Source organism: Erpetoichthys calabaricus, chromosome 12 (assembly GCF_900747795.2).
Source record: "Erpetoichthys calabaricus chromosome 12, fErpCal1.3, whole genome shotgun sequence".
Classification (NCBI taxonomy): Eukaryota; Metazoa; Chordata; class Cladistia; order Polypteriformes; family Polypteridae; genus Erpetoichthys; species Erpetoichthys calabaricus.
Window position 1 is genome coordinate 162,965,028 of NC_041405.2, and position 19,662 is coordinate 162,984,689.

Below are 19,662 nucleotides of genomic sequence, written 5' to 3' on the forward strand. Positions count from 1 at the left end.
TCTTTGTGCCCACCATGTTGAACCCATGTCTGTCCTCTAACCCTGAAGTGACCTATGGCCCCTGCTTATTACGTGGCTTGGGGTCCCCCATGACCCACCTACAGCCCTTATGAAGCGTTGAGAGTTTTCATTTTGAGGGTCTTTTTCTGTCGTCCCAAAGTGACACCACTGCAAAGTACATGAGGGACGGGGTCACCAGAAGAGGACTGGACTGGGATGTACAGAGGTGGTGCCACTCAAGGATGAGGATGACCCCAGTGGGTTAGGGGTGAAGGCGGTGGACTGGCACACTGTTTTAGTCCACCCGTCAATGCCCCAGGTGCCCTGCCTGCTCTCGCACTTTACAACTTAATGAAGACTACACTTGTGATTTGGAAGTCCCTTTGGACCTCAAGGCTGTAATTAAGTGGGTACCCCCTCCTTCACCCGCCTGGCAGTCCTGCTTGATGCCATAGTTACTTGGCACAATCCTCCTTTATGCAATTTGAGGTGATGACGTGAATCCAGCAGGTGGCCTTGGTGGCAATCAAAGCCTTTTGTCATTTGAGGCCCCCTGGGTGGCTTTGACGTTCTTAGGAAACTTTGAGAAGAATCACCGCAGCCCCCCCAGGGGCTCCAGAATGCTGAGGGTGGAAACAAGGGGGGCACCGTTGGCACATCCCATTGAAAATGGCACATAGCACCTTACTCCCTGCCCTTGTATGTGGCTATGCCATCTGCCATGGGGTCTGATCAGGACCTGGTGGCAGTGGGCTGCTGATTACCCCTCAGCGTCCAGCCACCCATTGCTGTTGTTTTTTTTTACCCAGGGTGCTTGACAGGATCGGGGGGCCAGTTAAGTGACGTGCTCAGGGTCCCACAGTGAGGCAGCGGTGGGACATGAACCTGCAGTGCTGTGTGCTTAGTCACTGTGCCACTTTTGGGTGTTTCTGGGTCAGGAAGATGCCCTTCATCACCTCACATGCTGGGGTGCTAAAGTCAAAGTCTAGTTGAGACCCCCAGAGCAGCCAGTGAGGGTCTCCAACCTGCCGTCTAATCTAGTGGGGCAATGTCATCATCCACAAGGAGGCCTCCAGTGCCAGCCAGCCATTTAGAGGGAACATTGAAGGACAGGGCCTCACTGACACCTGTGCCAAGAGTGACAAATGTTGTCCTGGCACCAGGAGGCACTGGCACGCATGCCCACCAATTGCCAATCCCCCCAGGCTCAGTAGTCACCAAGAAAGTCACTCTATATGGTCTTAGCTGTCTGCTTGGCACAGAGTGTTCCAGCCTGTGTGGTTAGTTGTGTGCCCGCTCATTCCACTAATTTGGGTGCCCTTGTGCCATGCTTCACTGACTGTGACTGTGGCCCCGTACCAGTCGACTTTTCTTGCCTTTGGCCATCAGTGCCACAGCAGCTCAGGAGCAGTCTTCATGTTTCTGTCTATCTTATCAGTTTTCTGATGCTGCCTGACAGGTGAAAGGCACTAAATAAAGGAAGAAGGTATCATTATTATTACTATTAGTATTATTATTAGTATTATTAGTAGTAGTAGTATTACTATTATTATTAGTAGTAGTATTATTAGTAGTAGTATTACTATTATTATTGCTGTAAGCCACTTTCTTCAGTTAATGTAATGCAGGACCCAAACTGTAGGGGGCGCAGTCACTCGCACCATGCTGATTCGATGTTACCTGGCCAGTCAAATGAAGAGGTGACCGTCGGCACTATACCCAAAGACACCAAAGGTCTCTAAGAACTGTGATGTAGAACTGCTGTGCCAGCCTGAGAGAGAGAGATGCTCAGTTGGGAAAATGTGCCAGTCAGGTGCCAATGAGATCACACAGGCCAAAGAAATGGTGACCATCCAGAAGACATGGGATCAGGACCAGCGGACCCCAAGCCCATTCTGGGACATTTTATTTCCATTTCCTGTTTTGGTGCCCAGCTTATTAATTTTGTTTGTTTTACCCTCTTTGACTGGCATTTAAGAACGAATTGTATTTGAATTGGCTGCAGTGGGCTGGTGCCCTGCTCAGGATTTGTTTCCTGCCTTGCACCCTGTGCTGGCTGGGATTGGCTCCAGCAGACCCCCATGCCCCTGTGTTAGGATATAGCGGGTTGGAGAATGACTGACTGACTGAATTTGAATTGGTGAACAAACAAAGTGCCATTCTGGGCATCGTTGCACTGTTTGGAGCACATAGTGACCAGACTACAGCAGAGCCCACATTGGCATTCTGGAGTTCAGTGCCAAGCCTGGGCACCTCATCTTGGACGTCTTCTCTATTGCTCTCGACTCTCGTTGTTGTCCCACTCCATAGCTGCTACCACACCTGCCGTCCGTCCATTATAAATCTCTCTGAAGTCCACTCTGATAGCAGGAACCGTCCCAGGGCATGGTGCCACTCCATTGCAGGGCACAATCAATCACAAGGAGCAAATTCCATGTCACGTACATTTTCGGTGAGAACAGCGCCGTCAGGGCAGACGGAGCTCGAGTTGCTAAACGCTGCGCCACCCTGCCTTACTGTGGCGTGGCAATAGATGAAACCGCCAACGGGCACAGGTCGCCCTCATAAAGATTCCACGCCGTTTCAATCGACGTGGGCGGCCGCCAGCCCCCCTTACGCCTTTCTCTTCCTGTCCCCCTAATTGTCTGAATTGTTTACTGGCTGTTTGATCGCCTGCGCATGTGCGGACCTGCCGAGTAAATCGCTGAGCTGCAGCGGCGGACACACTCGCCCGAGTCACGTGGCCAAGCACAGCCCACGGACTGAAATGACCCCCGCTAGTCCGGGCCGGCGCTCATTGGTCACCTCGGCGGGCTTTGGTTGTGGTCAGGCCGGCCAGACTTTACTTCGGCGTCAAGAGGCGATGAGCGGAGGTAAGGAGTTTCTGGGCACGGGAAAGGCGCTATAAAAGTTCAATGTGTTATTATATAATCCTCCAAGAGCCCCTCTATGCCGTGCGCAAAGGCCCAAGGTAGGAAGCCCACCCTGGACCGGCCGCTTGTCTCTTCATCACAGCCCCCGCTCATGCGCAGTACGACACGAGACCCCCTAATTCACCAAACGCTCACTTTCTGGGGTGCCAGTCTGAAGCAGAAGGACACAGAGATGTCCAAACCTCAGGAGCCCCAGCGAGAGGTGTGTACGGCAGGCCGTGAGTGGCCACCCCACCCAAATCAGCCTTGAGTATCAAATTAGTGACAATAAATAAAATACAGGAGACTTGGGGGGGGATTACAGGGCAGACACTTCAAAAACGAATGGACTTACGGGGGTCCTGCAATTCTTTCGGAAGACCCCTCTAGCTGTTCTTTGAAAGGCAGTGTGGTGGAATGTTTAAGGCTTTGGGGTGGTGGGTTCAAATCCCACTGACACGGTGTGACCCTGAGCAAGTCACCTCACCTGCCCCTGCGCTGATTGGAAGAACAAAAGAAAACCAATCGTGTCCGTCAAGTGTCGATAAAAGCGTCAGCCAAGTAATCGGTGAGTAAAGGCGCTACATCAGGTAACGAACGAGCAGCCCTGGCTGAGTAATCGCACGTGCCATCTTAAGGGACTGCGTGCCGTTTCTCAGTTTTACGAACCAATCTGTGTTTCATATAGCGCCATGTGTTTGAACGGACAGCCGGCAGTGGAAGCGAAGTTGAGGAATGGAGATCAAAGGGCGCCTTAAAATGGGGGTCTTAAGTGACTGGAGTGGGCTGAGGGGCGCTCATAAATAAAGTGTGGCGGGAGAGAAGGTGGCCAGGGTCGCGAAGGGCCGCCGTCACAGTGGAGGACACAAAACATGAAGGGAGGATTAAAGGAAAGCAGGTGTAGGCGGGAGTCTCTCTGTTTTATTTCTACTTAAAGGCAGGGTGGCGACTTCGGGGTGACCATCGGCGCACGTTGACGATCACGTGTTTGACTCATAGGGGGCTTGGCTTTTTCTCGTTTATTATAAATGGAGTTCGCGCCTATTAGCGTCAACGTCCGGGTAAGTTGCGGGGGTTTAAATTAAAGCTGAGGTTTTTTTTCCTCCAATTTTTACATAAAACTGAATTATTCCAATCATGAGTTTGACAACAGTATGAAGATCTGAAGTCAAATCGAATTAATCGACCTCCGCCGACTAACCGCAGAAATATAACTCCGAGCACAAATGGGGTCTTTCGCGCAGGTGGCGCAGTGGTAGAGCTGCTGCCTCGCAGTGAGGAGCTGACGAGTTCGCGTGGCGGATCCTCCCTGTGTGGAGAGCGCTTTGAGAAGTGAGAAAGGCGCTATATGAATGTAAATGATGATTATTTCAGTGGGCACCGTGTGTGTATGTCAGCTCTTTGTTTCTTCGGCGCTCAGACCACCCGACCGGGGACCTTCGTGCGTGGCTGTCAGATTAGGCTTTCCAGAGGAGCCTTGGGACTCAGATCAGCGGCAGCCTGAGATAAAAGAAAAAGAAAACCCTTAATACAGTATAGCGCCTTTCGTGCCAACCGCCCCACTGAATGTCGGTTTCAGGTTAGGTCATGGTCACTACTCTCTGCTCACCTAATCTTCTTATCTTGTTATAAGAACCGTTGAAGGACTTCATATTGTGTCTTTCGTACCGGTGGTCACGTGTGAAATTCTCAAGTGTGCGAAAAACAAAACACAAAGTCGGCTTTTATTCACTAGAAGAGCAAATGAGACTCGGTGTCTAAAGTGAAAGGCGCTATATAAGACAAGGCGACTAATACTACAACTAGTCCTGCTGCCCTCACTACTCGGAGGGGCAGAGGCCGGCGAATGGCTGAGAAGCCCACCATCAGTCAAACCAACAAAAAGTCGAGGCGTGACGTCAAAGTCGGATTGCCCCCCCCCCGCCCAGTGCGCAGGTCAAACCACGCCGCCGCCCCCTTCTCCTGCTCTGGGGGGGTCTCTCGTGTTCAGCCCCCCCTGCCAGCAGGTACCTATAAATAACACCAGGATGGTCTGCTGAGCCATCGGCTCTCCGAAAAGCAGCCGGCGACAGCGGAAGGCAAATGGCATCTGAGCTGCTCGAGCACACCTGAAGTTACTGTTGAGTCAAGGCGCTATATCTGTCAGCACACCAGGAGTCAGAAGACCAAAAAACTCATGAAAAGCTGCCTGCCTTCGTTCAGATGGACCCCCGGGGGCTCGCTGGGGTCTCCGACACGTCTGACATCGAGAGCTGGCGGCGAGTCGCCGTCAATTTTGTTGCGCCCTTCACCTGCCATTTAAGCTTCTGTCTGGTAAGCGACACTGTGCTCTCGATCAAGATGAAAGGCGCTATATAATCGAACGACGGCCTTGAGGGTGTTCGTCGCCGTCAGATGTTTCCATTTCATCTTCCTCCATTTTACGTAAGTCAGGGTCCGGGTGTCTTTATTCTGCAGCCCTCTCGCCCTCCTCTCCTCCACTTTATCTCTGCCTGTCCGAAGAGAAGACGAACTCAAAAGCGCCGCTCCGACTTCAGCCCCCCAGTCTGATGAGGACAATTCCACCTTCTTCATAGACATGTCCGAGGAGACAGCCGGGCAGCTCAATGGCTCCTCATGCAACGAGTCGGGATCGCCGATCTGCCGGAACGCCTCGACCCCCGCGGCTCAGCCACCTCTCCTGATGGACGCCTGGCTGGTGCCCCTGTTCTTCGCGCTCCTCATGGTGGTGGGGCTGGCGGGTAACTCGCTGGTCATCTACGTGATCACGAAGCACAAGCAGATGAGGACTGTGACCAACTTCTACATAGGTGAGTAGGCCACGCCCCAGGTATATAGCGCCTTACGGAGGGAATGCGATAACGAATGAGTGAGTATGCCAAGCAGTTAACGGATTGTGAAATGTCGCGATAAGCACATTCAAATAAAGGGGTGCGACCACGAACGGATCGAGACGGCTGATTTTTGGAAAAGCGCTTGTCGCCAATTGAGGGCGGCGCAAGGCGCTGTGACAAGGGCCGTGACACTGCTTTTATGTTGTTTACCCCTTTAGTTGTTTATTTCATTGTTTATTGATTGATTGATCGATTGATATCAGTCACCCCGCACGCCACACGAAGCGCGCGCCTGTCACTTTCACCCGTCAAAGCTGAGAGGGCGGGCTCTAGCGAGTGCTGTGTTCTGATCGGTGAATCGACGGCGGACTGGACCGAAATCTTTCCATTGAAATCGTCGGCAATCAAACGCCACACAATAACAGCAGACACGTCAGGTGTCGACCCCTGAAAGGACGAGCAGTTCGGGGCTTCTTGAATGAAGTCATTCTGGGCAAACTTCTCTTGAACTCACGTCAACTACGGACACGCGCGCGCAGTCACAACTTTAAGGACTTGGGGAGGAAAAAAAAAAAGTTACCCAGAATGACTTCGTTTAAGAAGCCCCGAATTCTTCATCCCCTCGAGAGTCGCCACCTGTCAATGTGTGGCCCTTGATGGCTGAAGATATTCAGGCATTCGACTGACGATTCACCAATCAGAACACAGCACTCGCTAGAGCCCGCCCTCTCAGCTGTGACGGGCGCGCTGTTTATTGTTGCATTTCATAATTAATTTATTTCAATATTGATTTATTTTTTATTGTATTTTGTCTGAAATGTTCCCCAGTAGCGCCTCAGCCCCACCATGGTGTCATTTAGGATCAATCTGCTTATTATTATCTGATTATTAAGAAGGGTCCAGGCTGGATTAAGACCCCCACAGGCCCCTGACTGATTTAATGAAGTCAGCTCCTTAGCAGATAGTTGACCACACTACAAACAACGCAGTGGGCCGAGACTTGAGCGGTGAATGGGGGCGTGGAGTGGGGTGGGCTTGGGGTCGTCGTCCTTTGATGGTTTAAATTGTTTCATCAGGATAGGGGTGGGGGGGTCGGACCCCCTTGGTGGGGTTGAATTGTGGATCCGCCCGTGTGAAGGGCACTTCAGACTGGTCACCTGTGTCATGTTTTTGAATGTCATTCGGCTCTACAAAGTGTGGCATTTAGTGGGGCATTCATGTGAAACACAAACCGATTTGTAGATGTGTGCATTTCCAGACATCCAGGGAGGTGGTGCTCACCCTTCCAGTGAATGCCAGTCTGTCGGGTCACCAGCTCTACATGATGTGCCCATTCTCCAGGTCTTCACAGGGATTTCCTCTGTAGGTTTGCTGATTGGTTGTTCCAACGACTTTTAAAAGGGACTGACATGTTTGGTGTTCCGGACCCCCGTCCGTCTGTTGACCCTTCCATATCACAGGCCATTTGAGTCGTGAACTTCTCTCCCTAAAATGTATCGATATGAAGCTTGAGTTTTTGCCAACTTCTTTGTCTCCGACATCACAGCAGACTTCTCTGGTGGGCTGCTGCTCCCCCTGCTGGCCATTGTCTGCCATGTGTTCATACGCCTGTGGGTTTTACTGGCTTCCTGCGGACCATCCATGAGGGTGGGTGGCATTGGTGAAGAAGTGGCGTGACCTCCAGCTCTTTGTCTCTTTCAGCTAACCTGGCAATGACCGACATTATCTTCCTCGTGTGCTGCGTGCCCTTCACTGCCATGCTGTACCCCATGCCCAGCTGGGTCTTTGGAGAGTTCATGTGCAAGTTTGTCAATTACATCCAGCAGGTGGGTCATTGTTTTTCACTCTTTGACCTAACAGTTGAGTCAGGGCACTATGGGGGCCCCCGCTTTGATAGCCCCTCTTAGGGCTGGGTCTGCAGCAGATGACTGGCACACATCTTGTGCTCCCTGGTGTACCCTACATGTTGGGACCGCCCAGGTAACAGGCATAGTGCCCACTCGCCACCAGTCTGTGAAATGGGAGATGGCAGTGAATGCAAAGTCACTTGATGAAGTGTCCAGTAGGAAAGGTGCTATATGGGGTTCCGATTGACTTCTGGCCTGATGTGTGGAATGAGTTGGCGCTCAATGGCCGTGCGGTCACATGCCCATCTCGTCTTTCTTCCAGGTGTCTGCCCAAGCGACCTGCGTGACGCTGACCGCCATGAGCGTTGACCGCTGGTATGTCACAGTCTACCCGTTCCGCTCCCTGCGGCAGAGGACTTCGAGGGTGGCTGCCACTGTCAGCCTCGGGATTTGGCTGGGTGAGTATGGCGGCCTGGTGTTTGTGCCCCTGGGCTGGACACTGGGCACCTCTGTGCCCTCCTTCTGTGTTTGGTATGCTGTGTATTTCTTGCTCTTACTGGTCTTTTAACTTTTCAGTGGTTGCTCTTCATGTTTTCCTGTAACGTTGGTTGTCCTGTTTTGTTTATTAATTACCTGCTGGGTCTTCAGACTTCAAACTGCCCCAATGGATGAGAGGGTCTCTGTCTCCTTGGACTTTCTGACTTCAGCGCCCTGAATGATGCCACCTAAAGGCCCCGCAGGCAGAGTGACAGATGTGAATGGGACAAATGGCCCATCTGTGTGGAATCCAAGCAATGAGATGTTTGTAGCCATGGGGGGGTCCGACACAAAAATGACTCGGGCCAACGGTCAGCAAATGGCAATGAAGTTGTATCACATGATATGTGATGCTGAATGTCCCCCCATGGGGACAAATAAAGTCCTTTTTATCTATGACCTGAAGCCACCTTATACTAACCAGGGGTGGCTTGAGTGACCCAGTAGATCCATAAGGGTAACAAGAGGGCCTGGGGGGCTGTGGTGGGCTCTCATCTCTAACAGACTGTTTGAGCCAAGATGGTGGCAGCGGTGACTAAAGTGGACATCCGTGGGTAATGACCTCAGGGTGGCACATCATTTGAGCAGGTTGGTAGGATGTCACCTAATCTGTCCTTGTCCAGGTTGGGGACATTGAGTAATGGTGGATTGATGGCTGCATCATAGGAAGCCACAGGGCTGGGTAATGAAGAGAGGTCCTGGAATTGTGGGAGACCACCACTTAATGGGTTGGTGCTGGCATGACAGCCTTCAGCCCCTGTGATCCTGAGGCAGGGCCAATTTCAGATTGTGCCTTCTGTCCCATGGGGTACTGCAGTGTCTTGGGGTCACTGGTCACAGCTGAACTGGTCACCTTGTCCCTCACAGCCCTTTAACCACTTGAGCACACTGGCAGCCAATGTGTGGACAGCGGGGATGGTGACCAGAGACTGGCACACTAAGGGCATGGTCACTTGTCAACTCCCTGATAACTGTGTGTGGCCATGGGCTGTTTGTGTCTGTCACTTCTCCTGCGCTGTCTTGTGGTGGGATGCGGCCCGAGCCACACCCTGAAGCCCATGAGGAGTGCCCACTAGGTGCCAGTGTTTGTGATGCAAGTGCACCTCCCCTTGAGTGCCCCTGCAGGTGTCCTTTTCTGGGTCAGCCCCTGTCATCGTAAGCAGAAGCAGGATGTCACCTTCAGGCACAGGGGGGGTCACAGCTTGCCCTCATGTAACGACTCTTAATCCACTGCTCTGCATCTGCGTTTCAGGCTCATTCGTGGCATCCATCCCAGTGCCCGTGTACCACCGCATCAGCGACGGCGAGTGGTTCGGACCACGGACCTACTGTGTGGAGGACTTCCCGAGCGCCGGCCACAAGAAGGCCTTCATCCTCTACAACTTCCTGGCCGTCTACCTGCTCCCCCTGGTGACCATCTGCATTTGTTACACCGCCATGCTCTACCAGATGGGCCATCCAGCTGTCGAGCCATCGGACAACACCTACCAGGTACGGTATGGGCGCTGTGTGGGAGTCCTGTCTAGGCTTGGTGAGGGAGATGGGGGGCCACTGCAAATAATGACACATATGGTGGTGGGGATTGTGGGGGTCATTTACCATGTCTGATATAGCGCCTTGTCACGCCAACCCTGGCCGAGGTTTCTGTATGGCCTGAATGTTATGCATCACATTGTGTCAGACTGGGAGTTCTGGTAAAGCCTGTGAAAGTCGTTGCAGAATTGCCAGCTTCCATCTGGGTTGGGAACAAAAACAACAGGGCTGGACCAGGGGCTGTGGCTTTCCTCAATGACCCCCCAAGTCCAAGTCCCCCTGAAGTTGAGTTTGCTGGCGTCCGCAGAGAGCACCTCATTTAGCGCGGCCCCTGTGCCCCCCTCTATGGCTTGACGAGGTTCACATGACTGACGCGCTCTCTGTGGGCACCTGATGAACTGGCTGATCATGTAATCCAGGGAGGATGAGTTAAACGCTTCATAAAAAGGATATTGACGCCCCCGTTAAACCCCCCATCACCCTGTCGAATGTGATGTAGCGCACGCTGGCATAGGAATGGCACACTCACCCAGTCCACGTATTCCAGGTGCTCCCACGTGTGCTCATCACTCCTCATGGCGGGAATGTGGTACTGCAGGTCACTGCTTGGACGAGTCAGCAAAAGCTGCAGAACTGGGCTGGCAGTGCCAACCGCAGTCTCCAGTGGGGTCTCCACCACCGTCCCCGACTCTGCTGACCTTGTCTTGTTTTGTCTTCCACTGCTTACTCCACCTGTCCCCTTTGACCCCTTCAGGTTCAGCTACTGGCCGAACGCTCCGAAGCCATGCGCACCAAGATCTCACGGATGGTGGCCGTCATGGTGCTGCTCTTCGCCATCTGCTGGGGTCCCATCCAGCTCTTCATCCTAGTGCAGGCCTTCAGCCGCGACTTCAGGCGCACCTACTCCGTCTACAAGGTGAAGATCTGGGCGCACTGCATGTGCTACTCCAACTCCTCGGTGAACCCCATCGTCTACGCTTTCATGGGGGCCAACTTCCGCAAGGCCTTCAAGAAGACCTTCCCCTTCATCTTCAAGCAGCGCGTGGGTGACGCCAGCTTGGCCAACGGTGCTGCCAACACCGAGATGCACTTTGTCTCCTCAGGGTCGTAGACAGAGATGGGCTCAGCTCTGCAGATTCTAAAGTGAAGGCAGGGCGCCCTCTGCTGGAGGTGACATGTAAGCACGTGCTTTGGAGTTTGCCGTTTGCCACCAGGGATTTCTGGCAATTCACTTGCAGCCCTTCAGAAGAAGACACATCTGCTGTCCTCACTGTCCTTTTGTGCTTTTTTATTAAAAATGCTATGACTTCAACCATCGTTGTGTGTCCCCCCTGTCCACCCACCTTAGTAAACGAGTGAAACTTTATTCTGAGTGGTGTCTGTCATGGCAGGGAAAGCAGAAGGAGAACACAATGCAGCATAAGACAAGAAAGTGTGGCCCACGACGCTGCCATGACAAGGGGTGGGGGACAAGGATGCTGTGGGCGGGGCCTATACAGAGACCTGGGAGCTGATTGGCCCAAAGTGCTGATTGACAGCACAGCAGAGTTGGTGATAAAACACAAACAGCTGACTTGAAGGCAGCAGTAGGACCCTCTACAGTGTGAAGGTCGCTATATAAGAATTTCCATTTATTCATTTAGCAGACTCGTTTATCGAAAAAGGCCAACATAACACTAAAGCAGCCCCCCACGTCAGGTTGCCTCATCACAGGGGACTGCCAAGCTCTCCAAAGCCCCTCCTTTGTGACCACCATGCCAGAGGTGACCATGTGCCAGTGGTGTCCATTTCTATTGTGTCCTGTCCTTGAAAGACCCCACAGCCCATCGGCTTCAGTGCCCTCTGCTACATGTTACCAGCAGGTCAATTCTCATGCCTACTGGGATATCCCCTTGGTGCTCCTGAGCTGGTGGGTATCATGCCAGTCCCTGCCCGTATCTGAGTGTCCACACCTGACACAGCTGGATGTAATGAGGCTGTCGCCCCCTAGTGGCACATGTGCATCTCCACTGGTCCCCAGAGAATACCTTTGCTCACACTTTGGCAGTTGGTCAGCTGGTCACAGTATGGTCATCTGCAAATGTCATGTGCCTGTCCACATGGGTATCGGCACAAGTGACATCAGCTGGGTGGCCCACCAGAGTGAAGCCATCAAATAAGCAGAGCTGGAGGCCATCATAGTGAGACAGACAATGAAGGGAGAAGAAGCTCCATCTGCTAATGCCAGCAAGCCCACCTGCCCCCCAGCTGTAATGATGTTCACCCCATTTCCCATCAGCCCCTTCAATGGCCATTCATTGGACACGACTGGGTTTGAGGTGAAACACTCCACTGTGTTTATTAGGAGCCAAATGGCAGCACTCCAAAGCTCTGCCCCTTTCCTCTGTCTGCTGCCCTTGTGCCCCCTCACATTAGATGCAGGACACGAGGGCACTGGGCAAACAGATGGGCTGACTGGGGGGCTCAGAACCTCACATGAGAACTGAAAGACGGAATAGAAGTGGGAAACAGAGGGGACTTGGCACCACCACAGGGGGCACCACTGCACACACAGCTATTGGTTTAGTTCTTTTGACATTGGACTGGCAGGTGAATTGACTCTCAGTGCCATTTGACCATCACTCAGCTGGCAGCCTTGTGGTGTCCAGTCCTCCACCCTTAGGGGGCGCCACCTCCTACTAAAAAGTTAGTCCTTAAAGTGTCATGAAGGGTCTAGTGCCCTAGTGGCCCCCTGGGGACAAACATGCTGAGCTCACTAATGATCCAGGTGTGGAATCTCAGCAGCGAGAGGTGGCCGGCGTGAAGGCTGAGACCCCCAGTGCAGGTACAGGAGCGGTGCCTCTGGAGAGGGGTCTCGCTGACCTGCCTTTCCCTCATTTTTTAAGTGAATGACCTTAATAATAATAATAATAATTCATTACATTTATATAGTGCTTTTCTCAGTACTCAAAGCGCTATCCACACAGGGAGGAACCAGGAAGCGAACCCACAATCTTCCACAGTCTCCTTACTGCAAAGCAGCAGCACTACCACTGCGCCACCTGTGAGGACACAGGCTTGTGGTGTCAAACACAAAACCAGCTGTCACCCACAAATCTCTTTCATGAACCCTTCATTTATCGGGGGGTTGGGGGTCTTGAAAGGGAAGCATAAAAATTCTCTTCTCCATGAAGCACCTCTCATGTTGATCATTGTAGCACAAGGCTAAGAAAAGCGCACAATGGTTCTGTTGAGACATTGAGGTGCCCCCCCACATCGAGCTGGGGGACCTGGACCCTCAGAGTGCTGTGTGTGTGCCCAGAGCATGACGGGCGCTGTATAAATGTCTGACTTAGCGATTTGCGCTCCTTTAGTGTGTTGCCCTTTATACTTCGACGGTCTGCATGTAGTAGGCGCCGCTAAAACAGCCGTAGTGCTCATTTAGTCCACGGATTACGGGGCGGGGTGACGCGCGTCGGTGCCTTTGACTCGGAAGGCGGGCGATTTACAGGAGCGCGCCGGCGGGCTTGGGGAGCGAGCACGCGTGCGCAGAAGGAGGTGAAGACGGAAGAAGAAAGAAGCCTATGAGCCGAAGACGAGCCGGTGGTCGGACTTTTGAAAGGACGAGATGCTGATAACTGAATATCTTCAAGGATATTGGAGCAGAGGGAGGAGGCTGTCATGACAAGACATTGTTAAGTGAAGTGAAGCACATGGCGGACGGAGGCGCTGGACATTTAGAAGTAAGCGCGGCCCCTCTAACATTCATTTGAAATGGAAAGAAACCTCAGGAAGCGATCTGCGCTCTCTAAATCCTTCATTTTTTGAGCCACACGATAACAAATCACTCTGAGAATGTGGACTTTGATTTTAAGAGAGGTACAAACCGCGGGGCCGTGTGCAGTTTGGGCTTTTTGTGTGTCGTTTGTTTGTTTTAAAGCTTGTTTGGCTTAAAGGTGATTACAGTGGTGTCCGGCTGTGCACCCCAGGCCGACACCCACGCAATCCCCCCGAGTGGACACCGAAGCGAGTGAGGCTGTATGATGGACACGGCGAGTAACTTACTGACCCCATCAACTGGTCACATGACACTTTGGGCCCAAGAACTGGGGTTGAAAATGACGAATCCAAATAAGAAGTCGGGGCTTTAGCTCTCCAGCCTGGTTTTCTTGTCACACCACATTTATGTTTCCATCATTTAGTGTAATTGTGGAGTAAAATATTAATAACTAAAATGTTATCCCTGTCACACACACAAGGTAGTGGCTTTGTTATGGACACTTGATTGGGACTGAGTGGCACTTGTTCAATTGTGAAAGATGTCCTTCTCCATGATAGGAATAAATGGACTCTGTCATTACAGCACACACTACTGGAGTTTAGAAAACCTTCAGGGTTCAGAAATGGAGGAGGCCCATCAGCGAAGATCTCACGGTGACTGAACTCGTATGGAAATCTCCGCGTGATATCTCTATGTAGTCACACAATTAGAATATTGTATAATATGGATGATTAAGAACTGTGATTCTTCTAAGATTAGGGGGCTCTGCCTCCTGCACACCAATCCCCCTGCGGGCACTACTGGATCTGCCACTTGTGAAGAATCGTGCTGTGCTTTTGGATATCAACTCTGTGTCTGAGATCTCCGTCTATTATCGCTGACAATGCGTCACGTGTTGGTTTATTATCTGTATCAGCGTGAGCTTTCAGATTCCTATAGAAATCCAAGAAAAGTGCGATACGTTTAGACGTATGGATTCGTATCGATTATTGGCTGTAGAATTTCTAATACGCCCAATCGTTTAACTCTTTCCATTCTTTGTTGCATCTCCACTCCGTGATCATAAGTATACACCTGACCGAATTGTGGTGTCATTGAAATTAAACTTGTCGTAGCTTTAATTGTTGCGGGACTACAGATCCTTATAGCGTGTGGTCCTGAATCGTGTAAATCTACGTTCTGAGCGTTGAATGATGCGAACAGATGTGAACAGATTATTGTAGATTCAGATATTTTGCCTGTAGTGTTTGTGGATTTCACTTTCACCAAACAACAAATCTTTTAATTCTCGTGGATGGGCCTCTTCATTGGGAGGCAACGCTACAACACGAATTAGATGATCTACAAGTCTCCGACTTAAAGTTTAAAGCCAAGCAATATGTCCTATCTCCTCTGTCCATATATTCGATCTCTTTTTGCTGTTCTGTTCCTGTTACATCTCAACTAGATTATTGTAATTCCTTATATGTGGGTCTGCCAAAATCTGCTCTGTCGCACCTTCAGCTGGTTCAGAACGCTGCAACGAGATGATGTTTGATTGGGGCGAGGAAACGGGATCACATCTCCGCCATTGTAGCCTCTCCCTCTCCATTGGCTGCCAGTGAGGTGTCGCATTGATTTTAAAATCTTGTTGATTGTTTTTAAAGCCTCGCATGGTCTCGCTGGCTCCCAAATATCTCGGTGACCTCCTTCACCCCTAGGTGCCACCAAGAGCACTGAGGTCATCTGGACGACTGCTCCTTGTAGTGCCGAGATCTCGGCTGAAGTCGAGGGGAGACCGAGCTTTCTCAGTTGTTGCTCCAAGGCTTTGGAATGAGTTGCCTCTGCACATCAGGCCTCCATCGTCCATCATGGTGTTTAAAAGTCGGCGTAGACCTCCTTGTTTCCTTCTGTCTTTCATTGTGTGTGATGGGATTGTGGAGGATGTTACAGTTGGGTCTTTTGTTAATCTGCTTTGTCATGATTGTTTGCATTGTGTTGACTTTTGTGAATTGTGAATTTCCCCTTGGGGATTAATAAAGTATCTATCTATCTATCTATCTATCTATCTATCTATCTATCTATCTATCTATCTATCTATCTATCTATCTATCTATCTATCTATCTATCTATCTATCAACTTTAATGCTTCTTTGTACAGCACTTTGGCACAACCTCTGTTGTTGTAAATGTGCTTTTATAAATAGATAATTTAATCTAATTTCCCTGAGTAATATTTTACATGTGTTAGCGCTTAAGTTTGAAAAGTGCAGAATGGATCTTTCAGTCCCTGCGAGCCACGAGCCGAACACACCCTGAGCACACCGCACTTCAGTCCTGTTAAGTGACCGCAGCTAGAAGACCACGCCATATATCTGAGAGTTCCTCTTCTGTAGGACTTATGGATTTCACTTTCTAAGGTTGGCTCTCACGCCGTCCTTGAGAAGTCAGCTTCCTCTGATCAGATGAAGGGTGGAGTGGCGGCTCTGAGGCTTGGGACCTGGCGCCGGTTTGAATCCCAGAAATGCCCAAAGACTCCACACCACTGGGCCCTTGAACGAGGCCCTGAACTTGTAAGCGTTGGGTGTGACGTTGTTGTGAGATTTTGCATACCAGTTGATAAATATTTTGTATGTTTTTATTTGTAACTCCGACAAAACTAAGCCAGGAAAGTGAATTTTATGACAGAGTTGGGGGAGGAGCCTGAAACAAGTGTCTCTCAACCCCCCCCACACACAACTCCACCCCCCCACCCCACCCCGGCAGGAAAGTCAGGCTGCCTAACTGCCCAGCTTTACCTTAACATGTGGCTTTGGGGGATGGCAGGTGTGAATGTGTTGTGTGCCCCCCTATTGGTCTGAAGTATGGCTGTCTGGGATTGGCTGGTATCAGAAGCCTTTAAGTACCACGACATCCTATTGGCTGTAGGGGTTGGACAGAAAATCTATAAATGTGCTTGCTTTATCTCACACTCTCTCTCTCTCTCTCTCTCACCAAATGATGAAAGTCCATCACACACACCATGAAATGAAAAGGACAACACAATGAAGAGCACAACTCGGCAGCCATATTGAGACGGACATGCGGCCTGTTCTGAAGAAAGAGGACCACAAATGAGGACTTAACTATAACTGACAAGTCTGAGTGCCGCCTGAAACTACACATCAGCATTGATCAGGTTGGATGGTTGCCAATATTCACTTGTACTTTGCATATTGTTATTTATGAATATTACCAGTAATACATTGTTTAAATTGTAACTTCTTGTCTTTTACTACACCTAATTGCCTGAAGTTTTAAACGTAGAAGGGAAGGTGGGGAGAAGTTCTGTACTATAGTACCTTATAAACAGTGGTAGGTCTGTGAGATTTGAGGCCTTCTGACAAAGGCTACATATTAATAATACAAAAGAGCAAAGGAGAGTAAAATATAACTCTACCAGGACAAAAGAGACGATAACCAGCATTCAGCCCTGCAAGCAGGTCCTCCAACTCTGGGGTTGGTGACAGGATTGGCACTTCAGTGTGGCACTGTGGTGTCACCCCCTGCACTCGGGTACCAATGCAGGTGGTTCATCATACGGTGGGTGCAGCAATGCGCTCTCAGATCAGATCAGAGAAGAGGAGAGGAGAGCGCTGAAGAAGAACTGAATGAAACTGAAAAAGCGGTACGAGTGAAAACTGACCTGAAATGGCGAGTGACCTCCTCGGGTCATACCAGGCAGCATGTCACTGAACATTCATTGCTTGGACTCGGTGCAGTCAGTGATGAAGATGGCCAGCGATTTCTTCAGGGCGTTTCCAATCTGGAAAAGGAATCGCAAGGCATGCTGGCTGACTACTGCTGGGCTCTTAAAGACAGCAGAAAATTAAAAACCGTTAGGTTTGGTGCTATAAGTTTGTAAATGAGCCATATTTTTAAAGTTTAGGTTGCACCACAATCAAAACCCTTACCTGCTAGAGAAACTCTAACAGCATTTTTGGACTCATCACACAAAACACGGTTTGCCGTTGTTGACCATTGTTGTAGTGAGAAGTCTCGCCTGAAGAAGGGCCCTGAGTTGCCTCCAAAGCCTGCATATTGTCATCTTTTTGGTTCGCCAATAAAACGGCTCATTTTGCTTGACTTACCATAATGGCCAACACGGTATAACACCCCAGTACTACTTGACCATTGTTAAAAATAAAGAACCGCTTCCAAAGTGACACACCCAAGTGATTCCACTGAAATGATGAAGAATTTTACACCTGCAAAACCAAGGAGCTGGTGGTGGATTTTAGGAGGACCAGGCCCCTCATGGACCCCGTGATCATCAGAGGTGACTGTGAGCAGAGGGTGCAGACCTATAAATACCTGGGAGTGCAGCTGGATGATAAATTAGACTGGACTGCCAATACAAGAGAGGAAAGAGCCGACTATACTTCCTTAGGCTGGTGTCCTTCAACATCTGCAAGAAGATGCTGCAGATGTTCTATCAGACGGTTGTGGCGAGCGCCCTCTTCTACGCAGTGGTGTGCTGGGGAGGCAGCATAAAGAAGAAGGACGCCTCACGCCTGGACAAACTGGTGAGGAAGGCAGGCTCTATTGTAGGCATGGAGCTGGACAGTTTGACATCCGTGGCAGAGTGACGGGCACTGAGCAGACTCCTGTCAATCATGGAGAATCCACTGCATCCACTAAATAGTATCATCTCCAGACAGAGGAGCAGCTTCAGCGACAGACTGCTGTCACCATCCTGCTCCACTGACAGACTGAGGAGACCCCACACTATGAGATTCTTCAATTCCACCGGGGGGGTAAACGTTAACATTACACAAAGTTATTGTCTGTCTGTATACCTGCATTGTTATCACTCTTTAATTTAATATTGTTATTATCAGTATGCTGCTGCTGGAGTATGGGAATTAATAAAGAATCTATCAATCTATCTTTCTGTTATATAGTGCCTTTTATCGATCGATCAATCGTTATTGAGGTGACTAAACAGCTCCAAGGAGGAGAGGCCACTGTGCTTGGTAATTCCACACTGAAGTCCTCTTCCATCTTTACTTTGGGTCTGGACTGGGGTCTTCACGGTGGGCCTTATCCCGGTTCTCAGGGCTTTAAGGCCAAGCAGTCTAAACGCCCACAGGCCAGTGGCACTCGCTTCCATTGCAATGATGGAGACGAGGTTCTTTCGAGGCCACCAGCAATTTGCTTTCTGTGCAAACCGAAGTTTGGGAGAAGCTCAGCAGATTATCGTCCTTCATCTTTACGCTTTTCTGTAAAGCCTGGTCCTAACTCGGAGGACGCTATCTGGATGTTTTATTCAGCATTCAGTACCATGGAGGCTGACGGAGAAATTGAGCAGAGTGAATGTTAACCCATTTATGACTTGGTCGATTGATGACTTGTTCACAGACCAGGGGCTCGTCCATCGTCTCCATTACTGTTTACACAAGTGACTTGATCACCGCTGTATTAGCGAGTGACGCCACGCTGATTGGGCACACGGCTGGAGAGGATGAAAGCTGTGACTTCTGTCAAGGAGGGCAGTTGGGTGCATTAAGAAAGGAATGTCAGAAAGATAAAAGAAATGAGATTGGGCTTCGAGGAGCAGACATCTGGGTGGTCTCCACTGCTATTCTGGGGCAACTGACCAGAAACACCCAGGAGCTTCCCTGGATAACAAACCTCACTGGCATATTAACACAAACACCAGGCATGTGCTCCGAATGCTACGCCCGCTTATCGCACCTCCTTAAGCCCCGGCTGTTTACAGCAGAGCAGGACCTCGCAGGCTGTCATCACTGCCACTTCATTCATTTCCAGCTTGAGTGCTTTCACAAACCACCATTTGAAAGCTCCAGAAGATGACCAGACGTGCAGCTCAAGTGACAGGGGCTGACGTGGGTGACATGTCTGTCACAGGGTGATGGTGGGAAACTGGAAATCATCTCAGCTGGTGATGGGTTCCCCCGTCACACGCAGAACTGAACTGAAGTCGCCTTTACAGACCCACACCATCCGCTCCAGAAATCCCTTTCTTCTCGGTGCCACACGTCTTTTTAATAAAGAACATCCGAGATGGTGCTGACATTTTGACTTTGGTATTGAAATCGGCTTTTGGACTTCTTGGGCCTCTGACAATTCTGGCTGAGCCCCTGGGCCCCCTGGCTCCGTACTTTGATAAGTTGGCCTCCCCAAGCTGATGGAGTGACGTGCCTATGCCCAAGAGCGGAGTTTGACTGACCAGGGCCCCGCTTTTGAGGTCTGTGTGT

The 19,662-nt window shown here is 50.5% G+C and overlaps 1 protein-coding gene across 1 annotated transcript; it reads left to right on the forward strand.

Annotated features, from left to right (window-relative positions):
- Nucleotides 1-4,768: 4,768 nt before the first annotated feature.
- Nucleotides 4,769-10,941, forward strand: LOC114662928 (G-protein coupled receptor 54-like). Its single transcript, XM_028816669.2, has 5 exons — nucleotides 4,769-5,722; nucleotides 7,448-7,572; nucleotides 7,916-8,051; nucleotides 9,383-9,621; nucleotides 10,418-10,941. Exons 1-5 carry the CDS (start codon nucleotides 5,491-5,493, stop codon nucleotides 10,772-10,774), a joined length of 1,089 nt encoding a protein of 362 aa, XP_028672502.1. The 5' UTR covers nucleotides 4,769-5,490; the 3' UTR covers nucleotides 10,775-10,941.
- The last annotated feature ends 8,721 nt before the right edge of the window (nucleotides 10,942-19,662 follow it).